This window comes from Capra hircus, chromosome 5, assembly GCF_001704415.2.
Source record: "Capra hircus breed San Clemente chromosome 5, ASM170441v1, whole genome shotgun sequence".
In the NCBI taxonomy this organism is placed as follows: domain Eukaryota; kingdom Metazoa; phylum Chordata; class Mammalia; order Artiodactyla; family Bovidae; genus Capra; species Capra hircus.
This window is the reverse complement of record NC_030812.1, coordinates 90,256,533-90,272,993: the sequence shown is the minus strand read 5'-3', so window position 1 is coordinate 90,272,993 and position 16,461 is coordinate 90,256,533. Positions and strand designations below refer to the sequence as shown.

General features: G+C 38.9%; 1 protein-coding gene across 1 annotated transcript in view; it reads left to right on the top strand.

Moving 5' to 3' along the window:
* The window catches only part of PIK3C2G (phosphatidylinositol-4-phosphate 3-kinase catalytic subunit type 2 gamma), a 470,847-nt gene that overhangs the window by 110,651 nt on the left and 343,735 nt on the right, over positions 1–16,461 (top strand). The window contains exons 11-12 of the mRNA XM_018048420.1: positions 5,244–5,442; positions 14,846–14,968. Coding sequence (XP_017903909.1) covers positions 5,244–5,442; positions 14,846–14,968 — 322 coding nt within the window. The remainder of the gene's footprint in view (positions 1–5,243; positions 5,443–14,845; positions 14,969–16,461) is intronic.

Genomic DNA, 16,461 nt, shown 5'->3' with positions numbered 1-16,461 from the left:
TTCCAATAGTCATGCATGGATGTGACAGTTGGACTGTGAACAAGGCTGAGCGCCAAAGAATTGATGCTTTTGAACTGTGGTGTTGGAGAAGACTCTTGAGAGTCCCTTGGACTGCAAGGAGATCCAATCAGTCCATTCTGAAGGAGATCAGCCCTGGGATTTCTTTGGAAAGAATGATGCTAAAGCTGAAACTCCAGTATGAAACTGGCCACCTCATGCAAAGAGTTGACTCATTGGAAAAGACTTTGATGCTGGGAGGGATTGGGGGCAGGAGGAGAAGGGGACGACAGAGGATGAGATGGCTGTATGGCATCACCAACTTGATGGACGTGAATCTGAGTGAACTCCAGGAGCTGGTGATCGATAGGGAGGCCTGGCGTGCTGCAATTCATGGGGTCGCAAAGAGTCAGACACGACTGAGCAACTGAACTGAAGTGAACTGAACAATTTTTCCTAGCACAGAGTATAAGTAAAAGAACGATGAGTGAATAAGCCAGATGTCTGCCTATATGAAACTGGCCTTTTCTTCCTTTCTATCAGGAATGTTGGAATAAACTCCTCTCATCCTATGTTCTTCAGGGGTCAGGATATGAGAGTCCACAAAACTGCAAGAAATGTTCCCAGGGACTTATACTCCATGCTAAGTCATCACAGAAAAGGAATTAATTCTGGATTAAAAATTCTCCATCTGCAGCTCTCATAAACTTTTCGTAAATCATACTTCTCATTCTATAAGATAAATATATTTTCTAGTATTTTGTTATGTAGAAACACCTTACAGTAGTTTAAAAAGCCGAAAGGAAAAGTGCTGAAATGACAGCAAAATTAAATGAACATCTGCCTGTATAAACATGCAGTTGCTTTCTATTTAAGCACTCAGAAATAAAAAGTCTAGAACCCTCTTTACACAAAATGTTGATCTAACAATAAGCCACTATTATTGATGATTCTGATTCTCATACTTAATATTCTTATGGATTCTCTGCAATATACTTTGTAGCTAAGAGATCTGATCATACCTGTGCTCTACACCAGCATTCATTAAATCTGGCATGTTGCCTGTTTGTGTAAACAAAGTTTATTTGGAACATGAAAAACAAACCAGATTTTAATACAGATTATGTTTGCAAGGAAAACACAGACTTCTCTGAACAGGGGAAGTGACAAACACCAACACCACAGAGACTATTTTCCATTCAAAAGTAAACTAAAATAAAGTCATGTACTCTTACTCCCTCATTTCCATAAAAATGCAAACAAAACATTCTAATGAATGCATTTTAATCACCTATATGTTTTCACTGCTTTTTTTCTGTTACTACAAGTCTTTTCTCATTGCAAAATCAGGTGCAATAAACATTTTCCCATATTTCACCAAGCGCAGTACTTTAAGTCCTTAATACATTCCTGATGATAACTAAAATGCATTCTTCACCCAGAGTTCTGGAAGAAACACACATCTCTATACTACCTTAAAGAAGCAAATTCTAATCTAGAACGGTATTTCTGCAAAAAAGTGAAAAGTGGAATTCGAGTAATTAGCCCAATAATTAAGATTCTCTAAAATATGTGCTGGGGCTTGAATTAATGAGATCTCTAACTCAACTTTATTATTTATTTTAATGTGCATTCATTTGCACAAGATTGGGAATTATTAACAAGAAGTCTGTACTTCCTGCTTGAGAATACAATTTGGGGACCAGAGAAACAAGATGTTTTTATAAATTTATAATTCTCTGCCTCCTGTTGTTCAGGAGAAACCCTGTTGGTTGTCCTCCAGAGTTTGATGAGGCCTCTTTAAAGACTATTTTTATGCTCCTTTCCTCTTCTGTTTCATTAATTGCTACTGCTGATTTCTCAGAGAATGTTAATTAGAGCTCTTTCACTCTGCTTGTCACCTCAGGCTGTTTCAACAAAGGACACAATTTTAGAAACACAGCAAGTAAGTAGAATTTGGCCATCTCATAAATTTTGTACAAATTTATGAATAACTAAGTGAATAATAGCATGTGTTGGACAACAACAACAAAATGTTTAATTATGGGCAGAGCTACTGAGGGACAGGATGTGGGAAGAAGCTCCATGCAGAAGCTGGCCTCTTTCCTGGGCAATGGAACACTGCACACATACTATTGGAGGAAGCGTCTAGCTCATTCTGCTAATTTCTTTTCAAACCAACTAATAACCAAAAGAATCTGCCTGCAATGCAGGAGACCCCAGTTGGATTCCTGGGTTGGGAAAGATACCCTGGGGGAGGGCACGGCAACGCACTCCAGTATTCTTGACTGGAGAATCCCCATGGACAGAGGTATCCGGTGGGCTACGATACATGGGGTTGAATGAAGTCCTATGCGGCTGAGCAACTAAGCACAGCACACAAGAACCAAAAAGCAATTTCCGTTTTGGAAACTACTTATGAGAAAGTACACGTGTCTCAAAAAAACAATACTGTGTGATGTGACTCCACTTGTCCCACTTGCTCCATTCATCATCTTTTTTATCATCATTATTATTATTGGTCGAACTGCGTGGCTGGTAGGATCTTAGCTTGAATCGCACCTACTGCAGTGTAAGTGTTCGGATTCTTAACTACTGGACCATCCGGGAACCCTGCTCCCACACTTGGTCCCTTTCATAATCTTAATGGACATTTCTTTTTCTATACCTCAAAATATAAAAACCTTTAAATATGGTACAGTAAGTAAAATAAAATGTTATGAGAATTTTTTTTAAATCGCAGCAGATCTTGAGAACATAAGATCTAAGGATGCACTTACTTGTTCTGTCAACGTCTCCTCAGCTGCCAAGGGCTTGGAGACCTCGCTCTTCTGGGCTGTGGTCTTGGGGACTCACGGCTGCACATGACCCAGCCGTCCGAGGGGTAGGGAGGCGGGGGAAGGGAGGGCGCGGAAGGAGCCCGCCCTGGACCTGGCATCCGGAACCCCTTCTATGACAGGTGAGCACCACCAGCCCTGCTCAACCAGTGGGCTAAGAACCTGCAATCCGGAGAGCGAGAACAGGCATTCAGGCTGGACCACTACAAAGCCAAGGCCAAGCAGCCCTACTCCGCAACTGACACTGCCAGAATCACGTGGATGCCTCGCTTGAAAAGGCCCGCACTCTGACCCCGGAGTCATGAACCAGAACTAACTGGTGTCCAACTAGCAAGCTTGGGGTTGAAATGGAAGGAAATGTCCATTGGTCCCTTCCTCGCGCTACAGAAACCTCAGTCATCATCTGCAAACACCTGCCAGGCATGTTCAGCCTCAAACTTGGCTCAGCTCTGCTGGGGGAAGGCTGCCAGTCGAGGCCAATCAGCTCCTGTCTCGGCCCTTTTCCTCCGGGAAATGGAGGCCGTGCAGGAACCCGAGACGGAAGTCAAATTGGAGGCTTGACTTCTGGAGCAGCAACCATGTGCGGAGGCCTAGGATCAGGAGGACGGAGACAGAATCTTCTGCCTTTCCCCACACAGGCTGGCTCCGCCCGTCCCTCCGCCAAGGCCCCATCACTTTCTCCGTGGTCCCGCCCAGAAGCCTAGGATTGCTATGGATGCTCAGCAGCACGGGCTTCAAGCCTCTGGACACGGTGTCTCCCTCCCAAGTACTGCCTGGAGGGCCACCTCTCCTCCGCAGGCCCTCCTCCGCAGCCGGCGGCCGTTCCCAACGTGGGAACCGCCGCCAAGAACACGGTTCCTCCGCCTCTGTTCCGCGCTGATGGCGCTGCATTTTCATTTAATTTCTCCAGAACAAGGCGGCCGAAAAGGAGAAATATCTGAAATATGGCATTTCTGTACATATTTCTGGCCCAGGATGGATATAGGAACGCAGGGTTTTCTGCCTCACTCTCGTCTACCAAGACCCTCCTGTGGGATTTAAGGAGGCCTTTTGGGGGGACTGAACAAGGCCTGAAGTACCGAGTGGTCTTGATCACAACCACAGGAGCCTTGCGACCCCCGACCTTCGAGACTTGTCAGCAAAGTCAGGCATGAGTGACCCAGAAGAGTAGGAGGGCTCCACTGATAACACTTCGTATTATACCTTCATCTCTTAAGACTCTTTGTCACTTAAGTATTGTCCATTAAAGAGTTTCTTCTTCTAGGGAAAAAAGGAATAATTTTTAAAATACAATTTTTTACATTTACACAATTTTTTACTTCTGAAACAGCATAGTTGAATATTAAAAATAATTGCAAGTCATGAGCATCTTATGATTTTCGATGCATTGACTACTGCATACAAAATGTCAGCAGTGGGTGTTATTCACCTACCCTGTTAAGGGTCTGACAGCGAATCCTACCCGGAGATGACATTCATCATCCTCAGGTTTCTCCATCCTAATGGCACCAGATTCGTATCAAAGGCCACCAGTTCTGCCCAGTCCATTTCATCAGCCTCTTCTGCTTTTCCCCCTCAGGTTGGAATTTGTCCAACAGAGAGTTTAACAAGAGGGAGAAAACCACTCAGAAAAATTTACCTTAAATTTAATGATCAGGGAGCGCTTTTCATGTGCTCTAAACTAAATTGGCATGGCATCTTGCAGACATTCCAAAACTATCGAACCCTGTAGTTAGTCATTTTTATTCATTTTTTTCTTAATTTTTTCTTCCTTCATGACAAGTCACTGTTTTGATAATCAATAGACTCCCTATAAATAACTAATGGCAAAACTCGAGTAAGGCTTTGATTTTGAAGAAATATAGTAAGTGTCATAAATCTTTTATTCTAAACTTACCTCGGATCCCAGCCATGTACTAGCGCTCTTTTTATGGCAGCGTAATGTGTATGATTAGTGTTCAGTTAATGGCAAACATAGCATAATCAAACTTATTATACTTAATTCCTTAGATGACGTTTGTTTAAAGTAGGTATAAACCACACAGAAAACATGTCCCTGTCTGAACATTAATTCTAAACAATAATAATCTAGACCAAAAATTTTGTGAATTATAGTTGATCAGAATGCCAAATTGATAACCCAGAATTACGATTTGTGATTAAAGGCTGCACTTCCCAAATTTATGCAATTGAAGAAATGAAAGCTGATTAATTACACTATAGCAGCTACCCCAGGCTGCATACAGAGGCACAGATGGCTAATTGGCTTCAGTTGGTAGAGGGTCATTTTAATTCAGTTTTCTTTAAATTTTGTTATAAAAATTTTCAAAGCTGTAAAGAATGGTTTGTGATAAATATGACCCTTCACAAATGACCTGGTTTCTATCCCTCTCCCCGCCCTCCCCCCAGGTTTGATAGAGAAAGTGACAACTGAACTATCCACATCCATCTGTCAGCTAATTGATATCCATTGCAGCAGCTTCTGTGCAGATTTCCAGCCTCTACATGCACCTCTGTATAGTGTCTCCTGTGTAAATCTTGGGCTCCATTCCCACCTTAGCTTCACAGTGTATGCAGCTCACAATATTCCAGAAACCTGGGTGCACAGGTGAGTAGTGATGCCTTTTCCACAAAAGGGTTAATTAGTTTTGTGTCGCTTCTAATTGCGTATAATTTGCCTTGTTCTTATTTGCAGAAGCAAGTATTTCATCTTGAAATTTAATCAGCATGGATGTATCCAAGTTTTTTAAATCATTTACACTTTTATTTCCAGTCCAATGCACATTCCTTTCCCCTCAAGTCTTCTCCCATTCTCCTATAAAAATAACTGCATGTTATCAATCTATCATAACAGAAACAGAAAGTGCCCATCTTCACATAGCGATTGCCCTAAATTTTTCATTTTCTATGTTTGAGTTTAAATGACTGATGCCAATTAACACAGGGTGAGAATGCATACACACATACAAGGAGATGGAGAGTATTTAAGAATAGAAAGAAATCACTTTGATCCCTATCAAGTTGTGAATGGTAAATATTTTGTGAGATTAGTACCTTGATAAAGTGAAAATTAGCCAAGAGTTACTTGAGTTACAATAGAAATTAACCACAATTATGCATGGAACATTGCCAGGTTTGAGGTTAATTCTGCTATGTACTATTTTCTTGAATAACATAATTAGAGTAATATTATAATAATTATTTTAAATTCCTTATGGATTAAATCTGTAAGAGAATACTGATTAAATCAAATTAAAGATGATAAGAGAATAGTAATTTTCTAATGGATTTATTGTACCCATTGCACTTAGCATCTCAAAGAAAGGCTAAAAGAAACAGTTTTAGTAAAAAGAGAAATAGTTTTATCTTGGTCTGTATTTTTGCAAATGGAAACTGTGCAAAATTTATGAGTCATTATAATGAAAATTTTACCTTTGTATGTAAAAAAGAAAAATGACCATCTATGTATCTCACATAAACATTCTTTAAAATCCATGGGAGGATTCTTTTACACTTTTTCTCTTTCTTAATTTTATGAAGTGTTTTAGGAGGAGGATGTATAATGTTACAAACTGCTACTCAAATGTTTTCATAATTTTTAAACCTTTAGTATACCCTTATTGATTCTAATTCACCTGGAAAAACTATGTAGCCAGATAAATACTGAGAAAGCTATATACGCAGAGCTTCTGTTTATGTATGTGGGAAATTTAGCCTTGTTTATTTTTCTATTGTTTATCTATTTTGTTTTACTTATTTTGCTCCTGATCTTTATTATTTTCTTTCTTCTTTTAATTTTTATCTTAATTTGTTCTTTGTTTTCTGGTTCCTTGAGTATAAATTCAGATTGTTTATTTGTGAACTTCTTTCATTTTTAATTTTTTAAATCTGTTTTTAAAATTTTTATTGCAGCGTAGTTGATTTACAATGTTTTGTTAGTTTCTGCTGTAAAGTGAATCAGTTATACATATACATGTATCCACTCTTATAGATTCTTTTCCCATGTAGGTCATTACAGAGTACTGAAAAGACTTCCCTGTGCTATACAGTAGGTCCTTATTAGTTATCTACTTTATAAATATATAGTAGTGTGTATATATCAATCCCAATCTCCCAATTTATACCTCCCCTCCCCCACTTTCCTGGCTGATAACCATAAGTTTGTTTTCTGCATCTGTGACTCTATTTCTATTTTGTAAATAAGGTCATGTGTGTATGTTAAGTCGCTTCAGTTGTGTCTAACCCTTTGCAACCCTTTGGGCTGTAGCCTACCAGGCTTCTCTGTCCATGGGATTTTCCAAGCAAGAATACTGGAGTGGGTTGCCTTGCCCTTCTCCAGGGGGTCTTCCCAATCCAGGGATGGAACCCATATCTCTTAATGTCTCCTGAATAGGCAGGTGAGTTCTTTACCACTAGTGCCACTTGGAAAGCCCAAATAAGGTCATTTATACATTTTTTTTTTTTAGATTCCACTTATAAGTGGTATCACACAATTTTTGTCTTTCTCTGTCTAACTTTACTCAGTATGAAAATTTCTAAGTTCATTCATGTTGCTGCAAATGGCATTATTTTATTCTTTTTATGACTATTATTCCATTGTATATGTGTATCCCATCTTTATCCATTCCTCCACTGATGGACATTTAGGTTGCTTCCATGTCCTGGCTACTGTAAATAGTGTTGCAGTGAACATTGGGGTACATGGTTTTCTCCAGATATATGGCCAGGAATGGGATTGCTGGATCATATGGTAGCTCTATATTTAGCATTTTAGGGAATCTGCATACTGTTCTCCATAGTGGCAATACCAGTTTATGTTCTCACCAACAGTGTAGGAGAGTTCCCTTTCCTCTACACCTTCTCCAGCACTTAATGTTTGTAGACTGTCTGATAATGGCCTTCTGACCAATGTGAGGTGGTGCCTTATTGTAGTTTTTATTTGATCTTTCTTCTTTTAATGTAAGCATTTATTGCTTTAAACTTCTTTTTCAGAACTGATTTTGCTATATCTCATAAGTTTTGTTATGGTGTGTGTTTTCACATTTTACGATATTTTCTAATTTCCCTTTTGATTTCTGTTTGACACATTGGTTGTTCAAAAGTACTCATTTCTACTGCATGATCTCACTTATGTAGAATCTGAAAAACAAACAAAATGAAAACAGACTCTCAGAGAACAACAAGTGGTTGCCAGAAGGAAAGGGGTGGGTTAGGGGTGAAATAGGTGAGGAGGATTAAGTGGCATAAATCTCCAGTTATATAACTGATAAGTCACATGGATGTATTAATAATATACAGCATAAGAAACATGGATCAATGATATTGTAATACCTTTGTATGAGGACAGATGGTTACTTAACTTATCATTGTCATCAATGTATGCAAACATCAGATCATTATGTAGTACACCTGAAACTAATGTAATATTGTGTGTTAGTCGCTCAGTCGTGCCCGACTCTTTGCGACCCCATGGACTGCAATCCACCAGGTTCCTCTGTCCATGAGATTTTCCAGGCAAGGATACTGGAGTGTGTTGCCATTTCCTTCTCCAGGGGATCTTCCCAACCCAGGGATTGGACTCGGGTCTCTTGCACTGCAGGCAAATTCTTTACCGACTGAACTACTAGGGAAGCCCAATGTAATATTGTACAATAACTATATTTCAGTAGAATAAAAAAAAGAAACAGAAACTAAGAATTGTTAATTAACATTAATTTGAGAATTTTTCCAGGTTTTTTTTTTTTTTTTTTTCCTGCCACTGATTTCTACTTGTATTCCATTGTGGTCAAAAAATATACTTGGTATGATTTCAGTTTTTTAAAATTTGTTAAGACTTGTTTCATGACCAATTTTGTGATCTGTGCTAGAGAAAGATCCACGCTTGAGAAGAATGCATATTGCCCTGAGGTTAGGTGGAATGTTCTATAAATGTCTATTAGGTTCATTTGGACTATAGGGTTATTAAAACCCTCTGTTTCCTTATTGAGCTTCTGTCTGATTGTTCTATTAACTGTAACCAGTATTGAGATCTTCTGTTATTATTGTGTTATTTTCTAGTTCTCCTTTTCATCCCTTCAATGTTTGCTTAAGATATTTGCTTCAATTTGGGGTGCATGTACATTTACAGCTATTGTATCCTCTTAGTAAATTGACCTCTTTAACATTGTATAATGTTTTTGTCTGTTGTGACAGCTTTAACTTAAAGTCAATTTTGTCTTGCATAAGTATGGCCACTCCTGCTCTTTTGATTATCATATATGGAATATCTTTTTCTGTCCTTTCACTTTCAGGTGTGTCCTTAAATCTAGACAGCATATGGTTGGATCTTTTTTTACGAATCCATTCAATTATGCTGTTTCTTTTCACTGTAGAATTTAATTTATATCTAATATAATTAATGATAGAGAAGGACTTACTTTTGCCACTTTTTTGCATCGTTATCTGTCTTGTAGCATTTTTGTCCCTCTTTTCCTGTCTTGCCACTTTCCTTAGCGTCCTGATGAGTTTTTATAATGATACGCTTCAATTCCTTTCTTAATTTCTTTTGTGTATCATCTATAATGTGGTTGCTTTCTTTGTGGTGACAATGGGCCTTACATAATACATATTATATTTAAAACATTGTTTTATGCTGATAATAACTTCACTTTTTAAAATTTTGCTACAACTTCACTTTCAGTTCAGTTCAGTCGCTCAGTCATGTCTGACTCTTTGCGACCCCATGAATCACAGCACTCCAGGCCTCCCTGTCCATCACCAACTCCCAGAGTTCACTCAAACTCATGTCCTTCAAGTCGGTGATGCCATCCAGCCATCTTATCCTCTGTTGTCCCCTTCTCCTCCTGCCCTCAATCTTTCCCAGCATCTGGGTCTTTTCAAACGAGTCAGTTCTTTGCATAAGGTGGCCAGAATATTGGAGTTACAGTTTAACATCAGTCCTTCCAATGAACACACAGGACTGATCTCCTTTAGGATGGACTGGTTGCATCTCCTTGCAGTCCAAGGGACTCTCAAGAGTTTTCTCCAACACCACAGTTCAAAAGCATCAATTCTTCGGCACTCAGCTTTCTTCACAGTCAAACTCTCACATCCATACATGACGACTGGAAAAACCATAGCCTCGACTAGACAGACCTTTGTTGGCAAAGTAATGTCTCTTCTTTTCAGTACTTCACTTTCAGTTCAGTTCAGTTGCTCAGTTGTGTCCAACTCTCTGTGACCCCATGAATCTCAGCATGCCAGGCCTCCCTGTCCATCACCAACTCCCAGAGTTCTCTCAGACTCGCATCCATCTAGTCCGTGATGCCATCCAGCTATCTCATCCTCTGTTGTCCCCATTCTCCTCCTGCCCCCAAACCCTCCCAGCATCAGAATCTTTTCCAATGAGTCAACTTTTCGCATGAGGTGGCCAAAGTACTAGAGTTTCAGCTTTAGCATCATTCCTTCCAAAGAAATCCCAGGGCTGATCTCCTACAGAATGCATTGGTTGGACCTCCTTGCAGTCCAAGGGACTCTCAAGAGTCTTCTCCAGCACCACAGTTCAAAAGCATCAATTCTTCGGCACTCAGCCTTCTTCACAGTCCAACTCTCACATCCATACATGACCACAGGAAAAACCATAGCCTTGACTAGACGGACCTTAGTTGGCAAAGTAATGTCTCTGGTTTTGAATATGCTATCTAGGTTGGTCATAACTTTAATTCCAAGGAGTAAGTGTCTTTTCATTTCATGGCTGCAATCACCATCTGCTGTGATTTTGGAGCTCAAATAAATAAATAAAGTCTGACACTGTTTCCACTGTTTCCCCATCTATTTCCCATGAAGTGATGGGACCAGATGCCATGATCTTCATTTTCTGAATGTTGAGCTTTAAGCCAACCTTTTCACTCTCCTCTTTCACTTTCATCAATAGGCTTTTTAGTTCCTCTTCTCTTTCTGCCATAAGGGTGGTGTCATTTGCATCTCTGAGGTTATTGATTTTTCTCCTAGCAATCTTGATTCCAGCTTGTGTTTCTTCCAGCCTAGCATTTCTCATGATGTACTCTGCATAGAAGTTAAATAAGCAAGGTAACAATATACAGCCTTGACGTACTCCTTTTCCTATTTGGAACTCGTCTGTTGTTCCATGTCCAGTTCTAACTGTTGCTTCCTGACCTGCATACAGATTTCTCAAGAGGCAGGTCAGGTGGTCTGGTATTCCCATCTCTTGAAGAATTTCCCACAGTTTATTGTGATCCACACAGTCAAAGGCTTTGGCATAGTCAATAAAGCAGAAATAGATGTTTTTCTGGAACTCTCTTGCTTTTTCCATGATCCAGAGGATGTTGGCCATTTGATCTCTGGTTCCTCTGCCTTTTCTAAAACCAGCTTGAACATCAGGAAGTTCGTGGTTCACATATTGCTGAAGCCTGGCTTGGAGAATTTTGAGCATTACTTTACTAGCGTGTGAGATGAGTGCAATTGTGCAGTGGTTTGAGCATTCTTTAGTCATATACAAATTCTCTACTCTTCTTCCCTCATCATACTTTGTGTTACTAAGACCACAAATTGCATCTTCTTTAATTTTATATATTGTTATCATTAAAGTTTTCTATACTTTGTCCTTTTAAATGCTATAGCAGTTAAAAGTTATTCATGTATCACCATTACAGTCTTACAGTATTCTGTTTTTGTCTATATGTTTTCCTTTACCAGCAAGCTTTCATACTTTAATGCTCTGCTATTGCTATCTAGCATCCTTTCATTTCCACTCGAAGGATTCCCTTTAGCATTTCATGTTGAGTGAGGTCTAGTGCTGACGAACTCCCTCAGCTTTTTACCTAAGGAAGTATTTATTTCACCTTCATTTTTGAAGGACAGCTTTGCCAGATACAATTTTTTTTTTCTTTCAGAACTTTGAATATATCATCTCACTCCCTCTGGCCTTCAAGGTTTCTGCTGAGAAATCTGCTGAAAAACTGATGAGATCCCTTTTATGTGGCAGATCGCTTTTCTCTTGCTGCTTTCAAAGTTCTCTCTTTGTGTTTGACTTCCAATAGTTTAATTTTAATGTGTTTTAGTACGGCCTTCCTTCGGCTCTTCCTAGTTTAGACCATTAGGCTTCTTGAAATTGGATGTCCATTTCCTTTCCCACAATTAATAAGTTTTCAGCCATTGTTTCTTCAGATCAGCTTTCTGCCTTTTTCTCTCAGTCATCTTCTGGGACTCAAATAATGTGTTTGTTTGCCCTATTGATTGTGTCCCGTAAGTCCCTTAGACTTTCTCCACTCTTCATTTTTCTTGTTTCTCTGAATAATTTCAAATACCTACGTTTGAGCTTACTGATTTTTTCTTCTGCCTGATCCAGTATGTTCTTGAATCCACTTATTGATTTTTTTCAACTCAGTTGTTGTATTCTTCAGCTCCAAAATTTCTTCTTAATATTTTTCTTTTTTTTAATATTCTTATTTTGTTTATGCATTATTTTTCTGAGCTTATTGAGCATGTGTGTGTATATATATGTATATATTTAATTCTTTGTTGGGTAGTTCATATGCTTCCATTTCTTTAAGATTGTTTTCTGGAGATTTTTCTTTTAGCATAAACCAACTCTCCACAATTTTGATGTATTCATAACATTTCATGAAGTTGGTCAATATGGTGATGTAAGAACTTACCCTTTTCTGAGGGAAATACAAGAGTGTTAGTTCTGTGTCTGCACTTGTTGCTTTAATTCATCCGTTATAAAGGTCTTTGCTTTCCAGCCCTGGTACCATTTTATGTTGATATCCTTAAATAAACTTGGCTTTCCAGTGAACAACACTTGAGCGTTGTTTGCACTTTCTCTTTGATTTCTAATTTTGTTCTTTCACTGAGAGACCTGGCAGAGAAACGACTGGAGGATCTTTGTAATGTCAGTTAGATTCATACAAAATTATTGACTTTGCAGATAGTAAGTTTATCTAGCCTATCCTCATTTTTCATCCTTTCATTCTCAGAAATGATTTAGAAATGCGTTTTGACTCTCAGGGCTTCCCTTGTGGCTCAGTTGGTAAAGAATCTACCTGCAGTGCAGGAAACCTGGGTTCGATCCCTGGGTTGGGAAGATCCCCTGGAGAAGGGAAAGACTACCCACTCCAGTATTTTGGCCTGGAAAAATCCCATGGACTATACATGGACAATAAAGTCCATGGGGTCACAAAGAGTTGGACACGACTGAGCAACTTTCAGTTCACTTCTGGAGATTTATCTTGTTCCTTTGATTGGGCCCATGTTTTCCTCTTTCATTGTATACCTTGTTTTACCTTGTATTGAGATTTGAGCATTAAAAAACAAAAACAAAAACAAAACAGCTACCTCTCCCAGTCCTTATGGACTGGTTTCATACAAGGAAAGAATTGTTGCTTTAAAAAAAGATGCATAACGTGAGAGTTGTGAGTTCAAGTTTTATTTGGCGCAATATGAGGACTCTAGTCTGCAAGAGAGCACCTCAGATAGCTCTGAAAAACAGCTCCAAAGAGGCAGGGGGAACGGACAGCATATATGTGACTTTGGTGAAGGGGGAATACATGCAATCAAGCACATATTTTTTGTAGAAAGCTTCTGTTGGTTTTGTGAAGCTTCTGCTAGTCATGATAAATGATCATTTTAGTGCTTTTCAAGATATGAAGGATTTTGGTGCTTTTTGAGGTATGAGGAAAATCAAGCATGAGGCTCATAAACTCAGTTTCTGAAAATATCTTACTATCAATAAGACCTGTCCTTGCCAGTTTCCAGAAACACAGAGTGCCTCATTTCTGCTGTCTACCCTGAACTCCTTCAGGGGGTGTTGGAGGTCAGCAACTGCAGTAGCATGTGATGTAATCCTTGCAGAGGTAGATGGCAAGCATCCGTGGCAAATGCCAATTTGTGGTTGACCAAATGTTACCAATCAGCTAGAGATTTGGTGATTTTCAAACCTTTCTTGGAGGTGCATCCTCCCTGGATTTGTGTGTGTCAATTCACACTTAGAGAGGTTTTACTTCTTTTGTCAAGAACTTGAATTTCTTGTTTCATCCAGTGTCAGCCTGTGGTCCTTCCTGCTGGTTCTCCTTAAGCTGCCCAGCTCTTTTTGTTCTCAGTTGGGCACCAGCACTCAGAGTATGCCTGGTCCCATAGATGCTCTGGTGATGAGACATAAACCAGACCCTCATACAGCTTCCAAAGAAAGCCAAACTGTTGGATGCACACTGCACTCTCCCTGCTCCCCCTCTCTTCCTGCCAATTCAGAGATCATCAGATTGCATCAGCCTCTGCCTCCAGTCCCACAAATCCTCTGGAGCAGCAGCAAGCCTCCCAGCTCTTTTTTGTTCTCCTAAATCCCATGGCCCCTGGGATATCATATCCTATTGGAATCACAATCCAGATCTTTCCCAAGGGAGAAGCTGGGAGTTGGGGGGTTTCTCCTATTCATTTTGCACTGAGCTCGGGGAAGTGGTGAGTTAGTTTGTGCTAGTTTAGACCACTAGCTGCTTTTGTTTTCTGTTCAGCACTCAGATTCAGGCAAGAGAGAAACCAGTCCCTTGGATAAACCCCTAAAAAGTCTGAATGTCAGACATATGTTCCAGTCTTCTATTTCCCACCCCAGGGAGAAGATGGGAGTTAGGAATTCTCTCCTGGTCACATGACACTCCGCTGGGAGAAAGGGCTCTGCAAAATGAGTGCCATGAATTTTCCTACTGATTTCATTGTGTCTGGTTTTGTGCTTGGGTGCAAGAGCCTTTTAACTTGTTTCTGGATTTCTTGCAAAGCAAACTGATCCATGTATTGTTGAACTGGTGTCTCTAGCAGGGGAAAGAGGGTCTAGGACTTCCCATTATTCTGCAATTTTGCTGGAGCCACCAAACATAAATTCTTAGTAATTTTTAAAGTACACTCTGTACAAACAAACATCGCTTTATCATTTGACTTTTAACTATAAAATAACTGGCCCACATAGAAAACTGCTTCCTTCACAGTGTTCAACTTATTGAATCAATGTTGTTTCTTTTTAGCTATAAAGCATTTTCTTTCTCCTGTTGGCTTACATATGCTGGAAAGAAGCTGTGCCAAGTGAGAAACTGCAGAAATATTCCTGTCAAAAAGTTGTTCTTTTCCTTGGTCAACTGGAATGAAACGTAAGTTTAATCTTTATTCTGAAAGAATTATTTGTCTAATAAAGACCAGAGTTCCTTCCACTTCCCCTCTCCCCTGCTGCTTCTAAGTGAAAGATATAATTTTTTTTTTAATGTAGCTGGTTGATTTGACTCAGACATGTGGTAAATATGCTAAGCATACTAGGTAACTGACTTCAATTCAACAGATTAAAGGTGCCTTTAAAAATCTAGATAAATATCCAATCTATATTGTTGAGCTGCTCAAAGAGGGAAATTGGGAAAAAGAGAATTATTAATCATTTGTAGACTGTGGATAAAAGAAACACCCTCTATTGGTACTGGAGGGAGATAGATTTCAGTTATAACAAAGAAGAAAGATGTCACCTAATGGTATATGTAATCTCCATTTTCTCCCAAAAGCCAGTTGCAAATTTGTTTAAGCAATCAAGTTTTTGTACAGTAACTATCTATGCATTGTGTAAAATGTCATCTAATTTGGGATAATCAACTCCTACCAAGATTTATTTATTTATCTATTTATTTATTTATTTTTCATATTTTATCCCTAACAGCTAGAGCAGCACCAGACACAATAAAAGTCCAGTAAATGTGGCTTGGCAAGTGAATGAATTTTATGTAATAAGTGACTCCCCAAAAATATATTAACCCGCTCAGTTACTAGAATTAGGATACCCTGGTTCGGTTCCTGGGTCAGAAAGATCCCATGCAGAAGGAAACAGCTACCCACTCCAGTTTTCTGGCATGGAGAATTCCATGGACTGTATAGTCCATGGAGTCACAAAGTGTTGGACACGACTGAGCGACTTTCACTTGACTTTTCACTTTTCTTCTGACTTAATTAAAGCTTATCCATGGTTGTTTTCAACTGACATATATGTGCCATCTTTTAAACAATTCAAGAGAAGAATTCCCTAATTCTAAAATCACATGAAGAAGAGAGACTCAATGGAAAAAGAACATTCCAGATTATATGAGAAATAAAGTGAAATTATAGCTTCCATCCTGACACAAAATTATGAAAACTAAATAGAAAGTCAATTACAGGTAAAAGAGAATATTCGAGAAAGTACTGTGCATTTCACAAAATCATCAACATTTTATGTTGAGTTTCAGAGCTTCTTTTTAAGCTGAGAAATAGTCCACATTACATTGAATGAATATTATAACTGTGAAAAAATATGAATGATAAGAACAACTTTTGGATAACTAAACGTGTGATAATTTAATTTTCAGTAGTCTAAATTTTGCTAATATTGAAAAATAAATTTTCTTTAGCCTTTCCTTTGTTTTCTGTCCTTCCCTTTATAAAAAATTTGTTCATTGGAGGATAATTGCTTTACAATATTTTGTTGGTTTCTGCCATATATTAACTTGGCCCAGGTCCCACAACCAGCGAATGACAGAACCAGTGCTCAGATGCACTCTGACTCCAAAACTGAGGTTTTTACTGTGATTTTCATACTTTCTTACAACATATAAAACCTTTGGCTGAT